At 41.1% G+C, this 15177-nt stretch overlaps 1 protein-coding gene across 1 annotated transcript in view; it reads left to right on the forward strand.

Annotated features, from left to right (window-relative positions):
• lmf1 (lipase maturation factor 1) overlaps positions 1 to 15177 on the forward strand; it is a 711060-nt gene that overhangs the window by 602990 nt on the left and 92893 nt on the right. Inside the window, exon 7 of the mRNA XM_073060944.1 lies at positions 6326 to 6509. Within this exon, the coding sequence (XP_072917045.1) occupies positions 6326 to 6509 (184 nt within the window). The remainder of the gene's footprint in view (positions 1 to 6325; positions 6510 to 15177) is intronic.

A 15177-nucleotide genomic window follows, 5' to 3' on the forward strand; every position in this document is an offset into this window, starting at 1 on the left:
CTTTGTGGAGATTGCAAGTGAGCTCATAGATTTCCATTGTACTCTGATTTATTTCCATAGCCCAGTGACATGCTAACAGATTACTTGCCTGTTGCAATCTATCCCAAGTCTAGGTAAGTGGAAAAAATTAAAGGGAGAGATGATGATAACATGAGAGAGATAAAATAAATTGCAGGACTACAGGGGAAAAAGAAAAGAAAAGTGATTTGCTAACATGGACCCCGTGGGCCAAATGTGCTTAGTTTTCATTATGATAAGTTATTTCCACCTCCAATACTTTGTCCAACTCTACTGTTACTTATCTGCTACTTTATAATAGTCCTGTAAAGGGCCTGAGGCATTTGCAGTGATAGAGCTACTACATAAGTATATGTATATACATTGAATAACCCTTATCCAAAAACATCCAAAATCCAAAACTGTTTTGAATGTTGCCATGACGCCGCCAATGGAATTTTCACAAGGCGTTGGGACGGTTTCCAAGCGATGAGCGGGTCTGTGCACCACAAACGGTTCTAGGAACAGACTTCACATATGGAATGAACAGAAGTTAATGAGAAATAAAAAGCACTACATATAGCAACAAATGAAGATCTTGATAATATATTGAAAGAGTGGATTCATCAGTGTTGGAGTGAATATATACTATACCTCTTAATAGTATGCTTATCATGAAAAAAGGAAAGATCTGTCACGATGAACTGAAAGTTGAAACTAATTGTGAATATTCAGCAGGCTGTTTGCAGAAATTTAAGAAAAGGTACAGCATTAAATTCCAAACAAGAGAAAATCTGCAGATGCTGGAAATCCAAGCAACACACACAAAATGCTGGTGGAACTCAGCAGGCCAGGCAGCCTCTATGAAAGAGAGTAAACCATTGAGGTCTTGGCCTGAAATTTCAATGGTTTACTGTTTTCCATAGATGCTGCCTGGCCTGCTGGGTTCCTCCAATATTTTGTGTGTGTTGCTTGCACAGCACTGAATTTGTCTACTGATTACAAAGCAGCAGGGAAATTCATTGAAGTTTTCTAAGATCATTGCTGTTGAAAATCTAATATGCTGAATGGCTGCATCAATACATATGTGTGATGCACAAGTGACAGAAATAACTGGGAAAATATGTTGCTCGGATGGTTGATGGTTGGGTTCAGTTGTTCTCCGATCTTGGCAATCCATTTGCAAATGTTTCGTAACTGTACGAGAGACATCATCAGTGCATTGTTCATTTGTGGTGTGTCCTCTGAGTGCTCGGCCCCCACATGCCTATTAATGTTGTCACCATGGAAACTCAACTGTGATGCAGGGAGATGTTCCCATCATTTCATGGCAAACTCTGTGTGTCGTGGTCTGAAATTTTGCCCACATTGGCTTTAATAGGATTGAAGTCTATATGTCTGTTTATAGAATTGATTGTGGAATTCTGCATGCTGCGTGTTTGCTTGCATCGTGGCTTTTACTGATACCCAGTTGAATTTGTGCCTCTCTCGATCTTCATGGGTGGAGACTAGGGAGAGTTGGTCATGCCGCTTCACAGCCAATTGATGTTCACGGATACTTGTGGATAGTTTCATCCCTTTTTGGCATGATCTTTAAGTTAGGTTGAAATAAATATTTTAAAATTAATCTCTACATGAACCACAGATAGTATTGGTATGCCTGTGTGATTTAAAAAAAATCATTGTGTGCATTTAATTTTATGAGAGTTTATGCATGTTTTATGCTTTATCATTGTATCAAGTGCATAGTGATTTGGAACTTGACTATTATATATCTTGCAAATAGTATGGTTCCTGATTTGCAGTGAAGGGTTTTTTTAATATTGTAATTGCATCACAAATGCGTGTGACTATGCAATCCAATTTCCAGCAAGGATCTTTCTCTATCTCCTGCTTCAGATATTGAATGCATGCACAACATCCAAATGCTTTCTGTTCCTGAGACATGAGCTATATTTAGCAGGAAAGCTAAATGTGTTATTTTGTTCACCACGTACCCTCAAATGCCTGACTTAAAATTGCCAAGCTTTTATTTCCCTGTAATAGAAGATGTGGAAGTTACTATTTGGTGCATTCTTCTGAAAATGCTTTTTTTTTCTGCACTTTTGAGTGGCTATACCAGGGGTGGGCAAACTTTTTGACTTGTGGGCCACAAAGGGTTCTAAAATTTGACAGGGGGGCCGGACCAGGAGCAGATGGACGGAGTGTTTTGGTAATACACCTCATAAGAGAAAATAAATTATCATGGGATATGTAGAAAACATGTGCTTTAATTTCAATTGAAAATGAACAAATGCATTACAACAAAATATCTGTCTTTGAAGTCCCATGGTATTTAGCTATTTATTGAAATGACTTTTAAAACACTGAAAATTAAATGAATAAAATACAGCTTTTTTTAATAGTAACAGTTATTATTTTAAAGCTCTGAAAATTCTGTTATCCTTCAAGATATTATCATCATCACTCTCCTCCTGACTGTCTTTATTTCAAAAACGGTAGGAGATGCAGGTCTACTTGTCCTGCTCCTTCTTATTCAATTGTCCCCTGTGCCAAAACTCAACAACGACCAGCACAAGGACAGAACAGTGACAGCGCGCCAGTATGCGGAGCGCGTTATTTGATCTGGAGCGCATTTTTTATTTTGAGAACGTACGTGCACCTGCGCACTACTCATGTCCATCACTTAACAGAAATGACATGTAACATGTAAGGCTTATTGAAAAAAATATTTTCAAATGCATTTTTTACATAACACAACGAAGAAACTTAATTTTAATTTCAGTGGGAACAGTGTTGTTGGTCTCCCTTTTTAGCCAGCGCATCAAAGTATGGATTTAGTTTTGTTGTGGCGAAAACGCCAGAATTGCGGGGAAAAAAACGTTAACAAGGTTTATTAATATAATTTCATCAAGTTCTGCGGGCTGGATTAAAAAGCTTAACGGGCCGCATATGGCCCCCGGGCCGTAGTTTGCCCATGCCTGGGCTATACCTTTAGAAATATGTAGCCAGAAAAAATGTCAGGATCATGCTGGTGCTTTGTTCTATGATATTATATGCAATAATGTTAAAGTATACATCATAGAAAGTAAAATACTGGAGAAATTTGGAATGACGGAGTCTGGGAGAGTGCCCAAATCCAGTCCAATTAATTCACTACTCTGCCGCAAGCAAAGAGCCTCAGAGTAAAACACTTTGTAAATGAAATGTCAGTTGCAATTGACTAAATTGCACATATAACCTCACTGCAATGGAAGAATTGGAGGCTGTGAGAATTGTTTTATAGCTCATTATGGACCTTTCCAAAACTTAAGCCACTAGTTATAATTAGGCTTTAAAAATTGGTTGGCATAGCTGCCAGTGTGCGCAATTCATTGCTCAAGAGGCTATTTTATAACAAAAATGCCACATCTCTCTCTTGAGTACAAATCATATGACTCTAATATATAATTTTATATGAAGTTGTCTGCATTGTTTCATTATGAAATAGTAAAGTCACAGCCTGCCCCTAATGCATTACCCCCAAAGACTTTGGAATACTGTTCATTTAGAATCAACAAGTGTCATTATGTTCTATTTGGCACAGAGGGCAGCTGACATAATTCTAGAAATGTTTGAATGAGCATTTGCCATAGAAATTAACTCACTCAAAGATCCTCATCTAATATTTTTTGACAAAGCAAAACTTATCACTGTACTCAGTTTATATGACAATAATAACCTGATTTTCCAGTTTAGTCATGAACTGCTAGATCATTGATATTATTAATGTCAGTAATGCAACTGGCTTATGAAGCAGTGAATTTCCCTCCTCAGTTTTGATGTTTGATAAATAAAAGAGCTCTGTATAATGTGCAGAGCCACATGCCAAGCATCAAAGGAAAGAAATTTAAAACGAAGGCCACTTCAGCATCAGCACGTCAAAAGAAGCCTAAAAATATCTGTTGACTAATTCTACTAGTGTGCAGCTTTCTTTAACTCCCACTGACAACTGTAAATTGTTGTTATCTTCACAAGCCTTTGCACTGCCCTCCACAATCTTAGTGCTGCCTTCTACTAACCTTCCTACGCAAATATAGGCAATATCAATTCTGCGAGGAGACTGACTTATTTTGAGAATGACACAATCTTCTGCATTGATTTATAGTTTTTTTGTGTTCCTATACAACTGTTTTTCTTAACTGACAATATTTGGAAAACCGTCCCATCCTTTCTAATCTGTGTATTTGTCCACATTCCAGATAGCATTGCACTGTTCATCTGCCTAAACTAGAAAATCAGCTTTCCATTCATCTGGGTTACTCTTGTTAAAATCTTCATACTTTTCCCTTAGAAATGGAATCACATAGAAAAATTCTCGAGTAGAAATGAGTCTGTCTGAGTTAAATGTAGCATACAGGATTTGAACACAGCAAGAGATGAAGATGAGAAAAACCTCATGCCTCTTTTGCAGCAGAAATCTTTGGTAGCTTAACTCTCTTAGTGTTCTTCTGCAGAACGTTTGTCTTTGCTGCTAAGCCTAGCACATTTCAATAAACTATATAGTTCATCCAAAACTTTTCTCTAAATTTACTTAACAAATTTCCATTTCTCAGACAGACAGACAGACATACTTTATTGATCCCGAGGGAAATTGGGTTTTGTTACAGCCGCACCAACCAAGAATAGTGAAGAAATATAGCAATATAAAACCATAAATAATTAAATAATAATAAGTTAATCATGCCTAGTGGAAATAAGTCCATGACCAGCCTTTTGGTTCAGGGTGTCTGACACTCCGAGGGAGGAGTTGTAAAGTTTGATGGCCACAGGTAGGAATGACTTCCTATGATGCTCAGTGTTGCATCTCTACTAGGATCTCTCATTCTCTACTAGGATCCAATATTTCTGCCTTCGACTAATATTAACTAGATTTGAACATCCTGATGCATAAATTGGGCCATCCTGTATATTTTGGTGTTGTAATGTAGACACGGAGTACACATTAGACACCAAACATATTGCACACAAAAGTCACCTCAGTTGTTGCAATATAAATAATGAAATTATTGAACATCAAAATAGGAATGAAGTATGTGAAACAGAGTATTGTAACAAGGATAAGTTGACAAACTAGAGTTATACAGCACAGAAACAGATTCTTAAGCCCATCTCACCCATACTGAATATGATGTCTCTCTGAGTTAGTTCTATTTGCCTACAATTGGTCCATATTCCTCTAGGCTATTTCTATCCATGCACTTGTCCAAACATCGTAGTTGATCTTGCTTGTACAGCTTCCTTTGACAACTTGTTCCTTGTACATGTCCATGTGAAAAATTTGCCTCTCAGGTTGCTTTCCCCTTTCACCTTAAATCTATGCCCTCTGGTTTGGATTCCTCTATCCTGGGAAAAAGACTGTGACCATTCACCTTACCTGTATCCCTCATGGTTTTGTAAACATCTGTAAGGTCACTTCACCTCCTAAGCTCTAGGAAAATAAATCCCAATCTGTCTAGCCTCTCCATAACAGGAAAAAAGTACGAGGGGTGATTGATAAGTTCGTGCCCTAAGGTAGAAGGAGCCAATCGTAGAAAACCTAGCACATTTATTTTTCAACATAGTCCCCTCCTACATTTACACACTTAGTCCAGCGGTCGTGGAGCATATTGATCTTGGACCTCCAGAAAGTGTCCACAGCAGGGGTGATTGATAAGTTCGTAGCCTAAGGTAGAAGGAGTTGAGTTATACAGCTCTTGTTACATGCACGTGGAGTTCAACTCTTTGAGTGATTATGCAGAAAGTTTGAAGTTAATAACTCATCTCTTACCTTAGGCCATGATCTTATCAATCACTCCTGATGAGTAAGTGTGTAAATGTAGGAGGGGATTATGTTGAAAAATAAATGTGCTAAGTTTTCTAAAATTGACTCCTTCTACCATAGGCCATGAACTTTTCAATCACCCCTTGTAAATAAAGAAAATAAATTCAGGTAGTTTGTATGTGTTTATGCATAGGTGAAAAGAAATTTAGATCATATTTTAGTTAGATACCTTCTTCTAAGTTAAGACAAGAAAATTATTCAATTATAGTTGGATTTGTTGAACCAAAAAAATTGGAAAAAAATGACAATTAAATTGTGTTCCTTTATCTTATGAAACAGAATAACATATATAGAAAGGAAGAGAAAATGGTTTGGTATTTTGGTGTACTGTAATAAAATGATTCTGAATGTAAAATTATTTGATAGTAATTAATTTCTACTATATAAATTTTGTACCAAAATTTTACAATGCAATTTTGGTGTTATGCTTCAGCTGTTAATTTGATTTTTATCCCTTCTCTTCAGGTCTTACTCATCATCAGTGGGAATCTCAGTTTCTTAAACTGGTTGACTATTGTTCCCAGTATTGCTTGCTTTGATGACTCCAATCTGGCCTTCCTCTTCAGCTCACGAAAAGGCAAAGCCAAAGATCAAGTATTCATGATTCAGGATAAAGAGGCAGTTGGTCAGAAACCACCTACTCATTATGGTATGTAATATTGATTAATGATCTGCTCAGTGTTTCAGACTCAGGCCTTTTCAACGAACTCTACATTAGTTTCTCAACTCATTCACAATGAAGCACAGCAGTTTTTCATCGTTAATAAAATGAGGCTTGATTCAGAATATCAGCTAATACTAATATTACTACCACTGGGGTAGAATATGATTATTCTTTTGGTAGCAGATAAATTAAAGAAGAACTTAAAGTTAAGTAAGATTCAGAATTTCAAGTCCGAAGTGTATTAATCAGTTAGTTTATAGGCTATTGTGTATTTTCCAACCTACAGACTAGATCAACTCACAGAAATGTGAAAACATCCATATTGTTTCCCGTGAACAGCCAGCAATGATAATTCCAGTTCTCTTCAGTTTTCATTATCACTTTGAAACTTGTAAGCTATGAACATATGAACCTGACAGCAATTTATCAGTGCTTCATAACTTTATCGCATATTTTCAGCTTCCTCAGTCACACTTGATTGTTTTCTGCTAGAATTCTTGTCACTCGCATCCAGTTTTTCTCATTTCAACTCTTTGCAACCCACTTGAAAAATGTATGCATTGGATTCCACCATTTCAACTGAAGAGAATTACAGACATACCCATGGTACAGTCAACGTTTCAGGCCGAAACCATTCGGCAGGACTGGAGAAAAAGATCTGAAGAGCAGATTTGAAAGGTGGGTGGGGGAGGGGGTGTGGAGGGGAGAGAGAAACACCGTGCGATAGGTGGAACCGTGTAGTATAAGCTGGCGGTGAAGACATGTTCCCAAAATGCATTTCCAGCATCTGCAGATTTACTCTTGTTTGTGATTTGATTACTACTCTGCAAAGTCTTTTCCAGGATGCCTATCTTGAAGAGTTTAATTCTTCCCTTCCACAGGAGTTCAGTGAAACTCTCTCTCACTCTGCTGCTCTTCAACTCTTTGACCATGTGCTTACCCAGACCCGCTACTACAGCTATGTATCCTTTCTTGGAACACGTCTTCACCGCCAGTTTATACCACACAATTTCACCTATCGCCTGGTATTTCTCTCTCCCCTCCCTCACCTTTCAGATCTGCTCCTCAGCTGTTTTTCTCCAGTCCTGCTAAATGGTTTTGGCCTGAAACGTTGACTCTGCTTTTTTCCATAGATGCTGCCTGCCTGCATTTTGTGGGTGTTGCATTTTGAGCATCTGCAGATTTTCTCTTGTTTCCCATGGTACAATTTGCTTGTTAAGTAAAGAATTAGTGAACAAGGAATAGTTGAAAGACACCAGTTATGTATTGACTTCTCTTGGTTTTGGACAATTTATTAAACATTTTAAAAGTTTTTATACCGCCTCACCTATCTCACCTATGAGCTATCACCTCATAGGCTATAGTTCAGATGGTCAGCTATCCTATTGTCAGAAAAGACATTGTAGATATTCCAACACATCATCCTTTGCAACTACTGCCATTTCCAAAGGGATCTTGTCACTAAACATATCATGGAGCACTCCTTCCATGATTCCCTTATCCACTAATCCCCCTCCCAGGACTTATCCCTTCAAGTGGCCTAAGTGCTACACCTGCCCATTTATCTCCCCTTTCACCTCCATTCAGGGCCCAAACTGTCCTTCCAGGTGAGGCATCACTTTACCTACAAATCTTCTGGGTTCGTATATTGTGTTTGGTGCTCACTTGTCTCCTGTATTCCCCATTCTGACCTTTTACCTCTTCTCACCTACCTATCATTTCCAAGGGTCCCCTCCTCCTTCCCTTTCTCCTATGGTCCACTCTCCTCTCCTATCAGATTCCTTCTTCTCCAGCCCTTGACCTTTCCCAGCCACCTGGCTTTATTTATCACCTTCAGTTTGCCTCTTTCCCCTTCTCCATCTTTTTATTCTGACATCTTCCCCCTTCTTTCTCAGTTCTGGAGAAGGATTTTGGCCGTTTATTCATTTCCATATATGCTGCCTGACCTGAGTTCTCCCAGCATTGTATGTGTGTTACTTGAATTTCCAGCATTTACAGATTTCTTGTGTTTATTGTAGATATCAGTTATGTCTATTGTGGGCTCCTTAGACTTACCCTTGAGATTGAGGATGACATATGTTGAGTTCTGTGTTTTCCTTTGTGGTGGACGAAGCCAAGGGAGATCTGCAGACTCTGCTATAGTTGGAGTAGGAGGTGTTTGATGGGAGTAGCCAGGTGGTATTTTACAAAACGTAAACTACCAAAACAAGGACTGGTGGTTCTCAGTGCAAACCCACATGCTCCTCCTCCATTTTAAGTTGTCTTTAACCGGGAGATCCCCATGAGTTGGTGGGGACATTACGGTTTCTCAAAGAAACTTTTGACCTGATAATCTCATGCCATATCTAGAATTTAGAAAAGAAGTGGTCAGCTGTGGTATTGCAGATAAATATGATGTAGCCTGCTTGTCAGACCCAACAAATATAATTAGGGCAGAGATACTGGTGTTTGTTCATTTATCCCAACCGTTAGAGGGTTTTGTGGAGACTCCTTTGGTGGTATCTTTTCATTAGAGATGTCTACTGCCCATGTCTCAGATGTGTGCAGAAAGATAGAACCATTACAATCAATACAGCCCAATAGACTACTAGCTTTGTGCTGAGTTTGACGTTGTGATCTTCAAACTCTTTTTCCTTAAATCACTTGCTATGTTTCCACAAAGCTACCCACTCCAACTTTGCTGCCATCTCTCACCATCAAGAGCATGGAACATCGAATGATATAGCACAGTAGAGGCTCTTGGGTCCATGACACTGTGTTAACTTCTGAACCAACTCATCCCACGGTAGTGTAATGGCTAGCGCAACATTATTACAGCTCAGGGCGTTTTGGAGTTTGGAGTGCAGTTCTGGCTCCATTTAGTAAAGGAGTGTCCATGGAATGTGTGGGCTTTCACCCGGGGCTCTGGTTTCCTCCCACAGACCAAAGGCATACCAGTTGATTAATTGTTCATTTGTAAATTGTCCCGTGAATAGGGTGGGGTTAATTGGGGTTGTGGGGTTGCTGAGGCAGCAGGGCCGACAGAACCAGAAGGGCCTACTGCTTGCTGAATCGCTAAATAAATAAATACCGTAAGATGTATCAAGCCCTTTCCTCCCCACGTAGTCCTCCATTTTACTTTCTTCCATGTGCCAATCTAAGAGACTCTTAAATGTCCCAAAAGTATCTACCTCTAACACTACCCTTTGCAGTGTGTTCCATGCACCCACTACTCTGTGTAAAAGAACCTACCTCTGACATCCCCCCCATACCTTCCTCACATCACTAAAATGATGCTACCTCATATTTGCCATTTCCACCCTGGGAGAAAGTCTCTGGCTGTCCAGTCTACCTATACCTCTTATCTTTGTACATCTCTATCAAATCAACTTTCACCCTCCTTCGTTTCAAAGAGAAAATCCCTAGCTCGCTCAACCTATCCTCAAACGATACCCCAAACAAGAGAAAATCTTGTTATGAAACCAGTAACTGGTTTCACTTACCAGCAAAGATAGATATGTCAGTTGAAGTCCAATGGTACTATTTTCAAAAGTTTTATTAATAAAGGGGCACAAAAATTAAGGTTAATACAAACATTCAGATAACATGCGTCAATACTCAATCTAAAACGCAGGTACATTAATAATCACTCAGAAATAAGCTCTTTCGTTGTCTAGGGTATAATACTGAGTCCAATTGGAAATATAAAGAGTCACTCTGAAGTCTGCAGGCTTTTCCCTTTTGGTTTCACGTGTTGGAGAGAGAGAGAGAGATAAACGGAAAAACTTGCCCAAAACATCCGTGGAATCAGGGGAGCGATCTTCCCCGTTGTTAGTTAAAAGCGATCTTCCGTTGGTTCTAGCCACAAACTCCGCATTCGGAATTTAACGCACGTGGCTTACTTCAAAATGGCTTCCCGTTCCCACGGGAAGCGGTATCGTGCTTCTTGGTGTCTCCTTGGTGCGTCTGAGGATCGTCCTCTTTCAGACCCTTCTTTATACTGCCTCACAGGATCTCAGGTGTCAATCAGGTTGCAGGTGATGCAATCTCTCTCTCAACCAGCCCACTTTGCCCGAGGGCTTTACAATGTCCCTGCGAGTTGGCACGTCTGTAGTTCCCAGGTGTCTCCTGAGAACAATGCCACAGTCGCCAGCTTTTGTCCCAGTGGAATGCGGTATCCAGCACGTCGCTGTCTTTCCATTTCCTGTGTCCATTCGGTATGTCTCTCTCTCTCTCTCTTGCTCTCTCTCGGGTCATTGACCCCCCTTTCACTAGGGCTCTTGCAATTCTCACAAAGGAGGGGGCTGGTATCATAACACCTCCCCTCTTAAAGGTTTTTTACCAGCGGTTAAAAACACAGAGTGGTACAGAGTCTTACAGAAATTTTGAATCTAACACAATACAGAAGCTTTTCTTTTCACTACAGAGTAATACAGTTATACATTCAAGTCAGCATCTAAACAGTTAACAATTACAGTGTCCCTTTAGTTAATATCTTAACATTGCGTACCGTACTAAAGTCTTGTAACATCAGACTTCAATTCAATAACCACCTATTTATTTATTGTTTTCAGCAACAAAACTGCGGAGGTGTGATCTTAGCTTAGGTGCATCTACAAAAGTTTATGCGAATACTAATCGTTTCGGTCAGTTTACTTCGCCGGCAGGTCTCCAAAGGTCTGTCTTTATTATTCACAGGCTTTGGCGCAACCCGTAAAACCTGCTTTGCTGTTTAAAAAAAATGGCATCCCCATTAACCGTCACCTCTTTTCTGGCGAGTCCCCCCGTTGGGACTTTGAGTAATTTGGCGTGGTGAACTCCCGCCCGCCTCGTTCATCAGGGCTATTTTTTTCAACACCATGCCCCAAACTGTCAAGACCCTTCAGGCTATTTGTTTTTAATTCCAACTCCTCTTTCAGGTAGCATTTCGAATGCAACCTCTTCACACCCCACCCTGGCGTAACAATAGAGTGGGGGGCCCCGCTATTTCCCGACTCACTCTGTGAGCGATCTGCCAGGTTTAACATTTCTTCCTTCGACTTGGGAACTACAGACTTTCCGTTTCCTTCAATAACAATCCTCATTCCCCCCTTAAATTCGGCATTAACCTTGGCCCCACTCTCGAATACAAACACCGTGGAACTCACACTTCCCACGGTTACCAAGGTTAACCCTTTTCCTACTGAACCAACCCTATCTGATCCACAAAGACGGCCGCCCCGTTCCCCTGAATCAAACACCTCAGACTTCCCCTGAGCTCTGTTACCAGGTTCAGCACCACGTGCGCCCCCATCTTGGACACACTCAAACGGGGCATTGGCCCCTTCCAGGTTTTCAATACCCGTACCTTTTTCAAATTCTAACGTCCCCTGATCCTTCCAGTTACTCTCTAGGCAGCCCCCCGTTGGGGAAGGCGCAACCCTGCGAGCTGAAACAACCTCCTCGGCCATTTCAGCTGACTTCTCCACAGCAAGGATACCCTTCCTCTCTAAGACTGCCCTCATTTCACTCTCGGGACCATCGAGAACACCTTTAGAACTCTGAACTTCTTCAAACAATTCTGCCAAACCAGACAGATTAACCATGTCCAACTCTGGACATTTTAACAACTTTATCCGTTTCTCAACTTTAGTTCCTACCTCTAGGACCTTTCTCTTCACTAAGGGCAGGGCTATTTCCTCTCCCTTACCCCCTTTTACTTTACTGCTTTCTGTTTTACCACCCTCGGTACCCTCATGGTACAGGGTCGGTAAAAACATCTTGGCCAGATTACTGCTGGCCCGATTTAAACTGCTCACTGCTTTTCTGGACAGGCTGCGTGTGACCGCGCATGCGCGATAGCTTTGGGACTCTAGGGGCGGGGCCACCGCACTCGCCCGTCTGCGGGTCGGCATCATAGCTGCCACCGTTTCAAAAAACAAGAAATAACTATCAACATCCGTCTCTTCGAACGGAGGTACTACTCTCAGCTCCCGACTAACATTAAACCGCTCTCTCCTTAGCTCCTCCCTCTCTCTTTCTCTCCCCGCTGCCGCTCTCTCGGCTGCTGCTAACTCTCTGATCCGAATTTCATGCTGTCTTTGCCTCTCAGCTTGATCCTGCTCGTTTTCCACCTCTAACCCCTTCGCCAAATTTAACAAGTCTGATTTGGTGCTCACCTCTAGCGCCGCCACAGTCGCGTTTTTCATAAATTCACACACGTCCATCTTTGCTGGTTTTTCTGTCTGGCTACCTGCGTACCAGATCCAAATTATTTTGTTTTTGACTTACAATCCCGATTGACTGACCTCCCCCTTTTTGGTGTCAAATCCCGGACGAGCCCCCACTTGTTATGAAACCAGTAACTGGTTTCACTTACCAGCAAAGATAGATATGTCAGTTGAAGTCCAATGGTACTATTTTCAAAAGTTTTATTAATAAAGGGGCACAAAAATTAAGGTTAATACAAACATTCAGATAACATGCGTCAATACTCAATCTAAAACGCAGGTACATTAATAATCACTCAGAAATAAGCTCTTTCGTTGTCTAGGGTATAATACTGAGTCCAATTGGAAATATAAAGAGTCACTCTGAAGTCTGCAGGCTTTTCCCTTTTGGTTTCACGTGTTGGAGAGAGAGAGAGAGATAAACGGAAAAACTTGCCCAAAACATCCGTGGAATCAGGGGAGCGATCTTCCCCGTTGTTAGTTAAAAGCGATCTTCCGTTGGTTCTAGCCACAAACTCCGCATTCGGAATTTAACGCACGTGGCTTACTTCAAAATGGCTTCCCGTTCCCACGGGAAGCGGTATCGTGCTTCTTGGTGTCTCCTTGGTGCGTCTGAGGGTCGTCCTCTTTCAGACCCTTCTTTATACTGCCTCACGGGATCTCAGGTGTCAATCAGGTTGCAGGTGATGCAATCTCTCTCTCAACCAGCCCACTTTGCCCGAGGGCTTTACAATGTCCCTGCGAGTTGGCACGTCTGTAGTTCCCAGGTGTCTCCTGAGAACAATGCCACAGTCGCCAGCTTTTGTCCCAGTGGAATGTGGTATCCAGCACGTCGCTGTCTTTCCATTTCCTGTGTCCATTCGGTATGTCTCTCTCTCTCTCTCTTGCTCTCTCTCGGGTCATTGACCCCCCTTTCACTAGGGCTCTTGCAATTCTCACAAAGGAGGGGGCTGGTATCTTAACAATCTGCAGATGCTGGAAATCCAAGCAACACACATGCAATGCTGGAGGAGCTCAGCAGGCCAGGCAGCAGCTATGGAAAAGAGTCCTGATGAAGAATCTTGGACCAAAAAGTCAACTGTACTCTTTTGCATAGATGTTGCCTGCCCAGCTAAGCTCCTCCAGCATTGTGTGTGTGTGTTGCTCAAATGGCATGTTCTCTAATTGAGGCAGCATCTTGGTAAATCTCCTCTGCACCTTCTCTAAAGCTTCCTATAATGAGGCAGCCAGAGCTGAACGAACAATCCAAGTGTGGTTTAACCAGAGTTTTATAGAGCTGCAACATTATTTCATATTTCATGAACTCGGTCCTCCAGTTCATGAAAGTCAACATGCATTCTGCCTTGTTAACCACCCTATCAACTTGCTTAGCAACCTTGAGGGATCAAAGGTTTCCTGACTTTTTGAATGAGCCTGCCATGTGGAATCTTCTCAAACATCTTACTAAAACCAACATACACCACATCTACTGCTCTATATTTATTTATTTGTTCTGAGAATTTTCAAAGAATTCTATCAGGCTCTTGTGGCAAGTCCTGCTCCTCATAAACCTGTGTTGATTAAACTTAATCAAACTATGCTTCTTCAAATGCTTGTAAATCTTCTCTCTAAGAATCCTTTCCAATACTTTGCCCATTATTGATGTAAGATTCACTGGCCTATAATTCGTAAGATTATCTCTATCAGCTTTCTTGAACAAAGGATTGCCACCCTCCAATCTTCTGGTTCTACTGTGGCAAGTGAAAATGCAAAGATTATTGCCAAAGGTGAGGCAATCTCTTCCCTCACTTCCTGTTGGAGTATATCCTGTCCAACTCCAGGCTTATCTATCAAGATGTTTCAAGAAGCTCCAGCTTGTTCTATTTCTAAATGTCAACATGTTCCAGCATATTAGCATGTTCTATGTTCCCCTCAAAATTCAATAAGGTTATTTTACTGCTGCATACTGATGCAAAGTATCTCTGCCACCTCCTACTCCGGGCACATTTTATCCCTGATCACTCCTACCCTCACTCCAGTCATTCTCCTGTTCTTCATGTAAGTGTAGAGTGCCTTAGGGTTTTCTGTTGTTCCACCAAGGCTTCTTATGTCCCCTTCTAGATCTCCTGAGTCCGTTCTTAAGCTCCTTCCTGGCTACCTTGTAACGGTCTTAAGCCTGGTCTGATATTTGCTTCCCGAAACCTTAAGTAAGCTTCCTTCTTCTTGTCAATATGTACCACATCTCTTGTTAACCATAGTCCCATCACCCTACCATCCTTTCTCTGCCTCAATGGGACAAAACTAACCAGAACTCTATGCAAGTGCTCCCTGAACAACCTCCACATTTCAATTGTGCATTTCCTTGAGTACATCTGTTCCCAATTTATGCTCCCATTCCTGCCAAGTAGTGTCATAATTCACCCACCCTCAATTAAATACTTCTCCATTCTTTCTGCTCCTATCCCTGTCCAAGCCTATGGTAAATC

This window comes from Hemitrygon akajei, chromosome 11, assembly GCF_048418815.1.
Source record: "Hemitrygon akajei chromosome 11, sHemAka1.3, whole genome shotgun sequence".
Taxonomy (NCBI): domain Eukaryota; kingdom Metazoa; phylum Chordata; class Chondrichthyes; order Myliobatiformes; family Dasyatidae; genus Hemitrygon; species Hemitrygon akajei.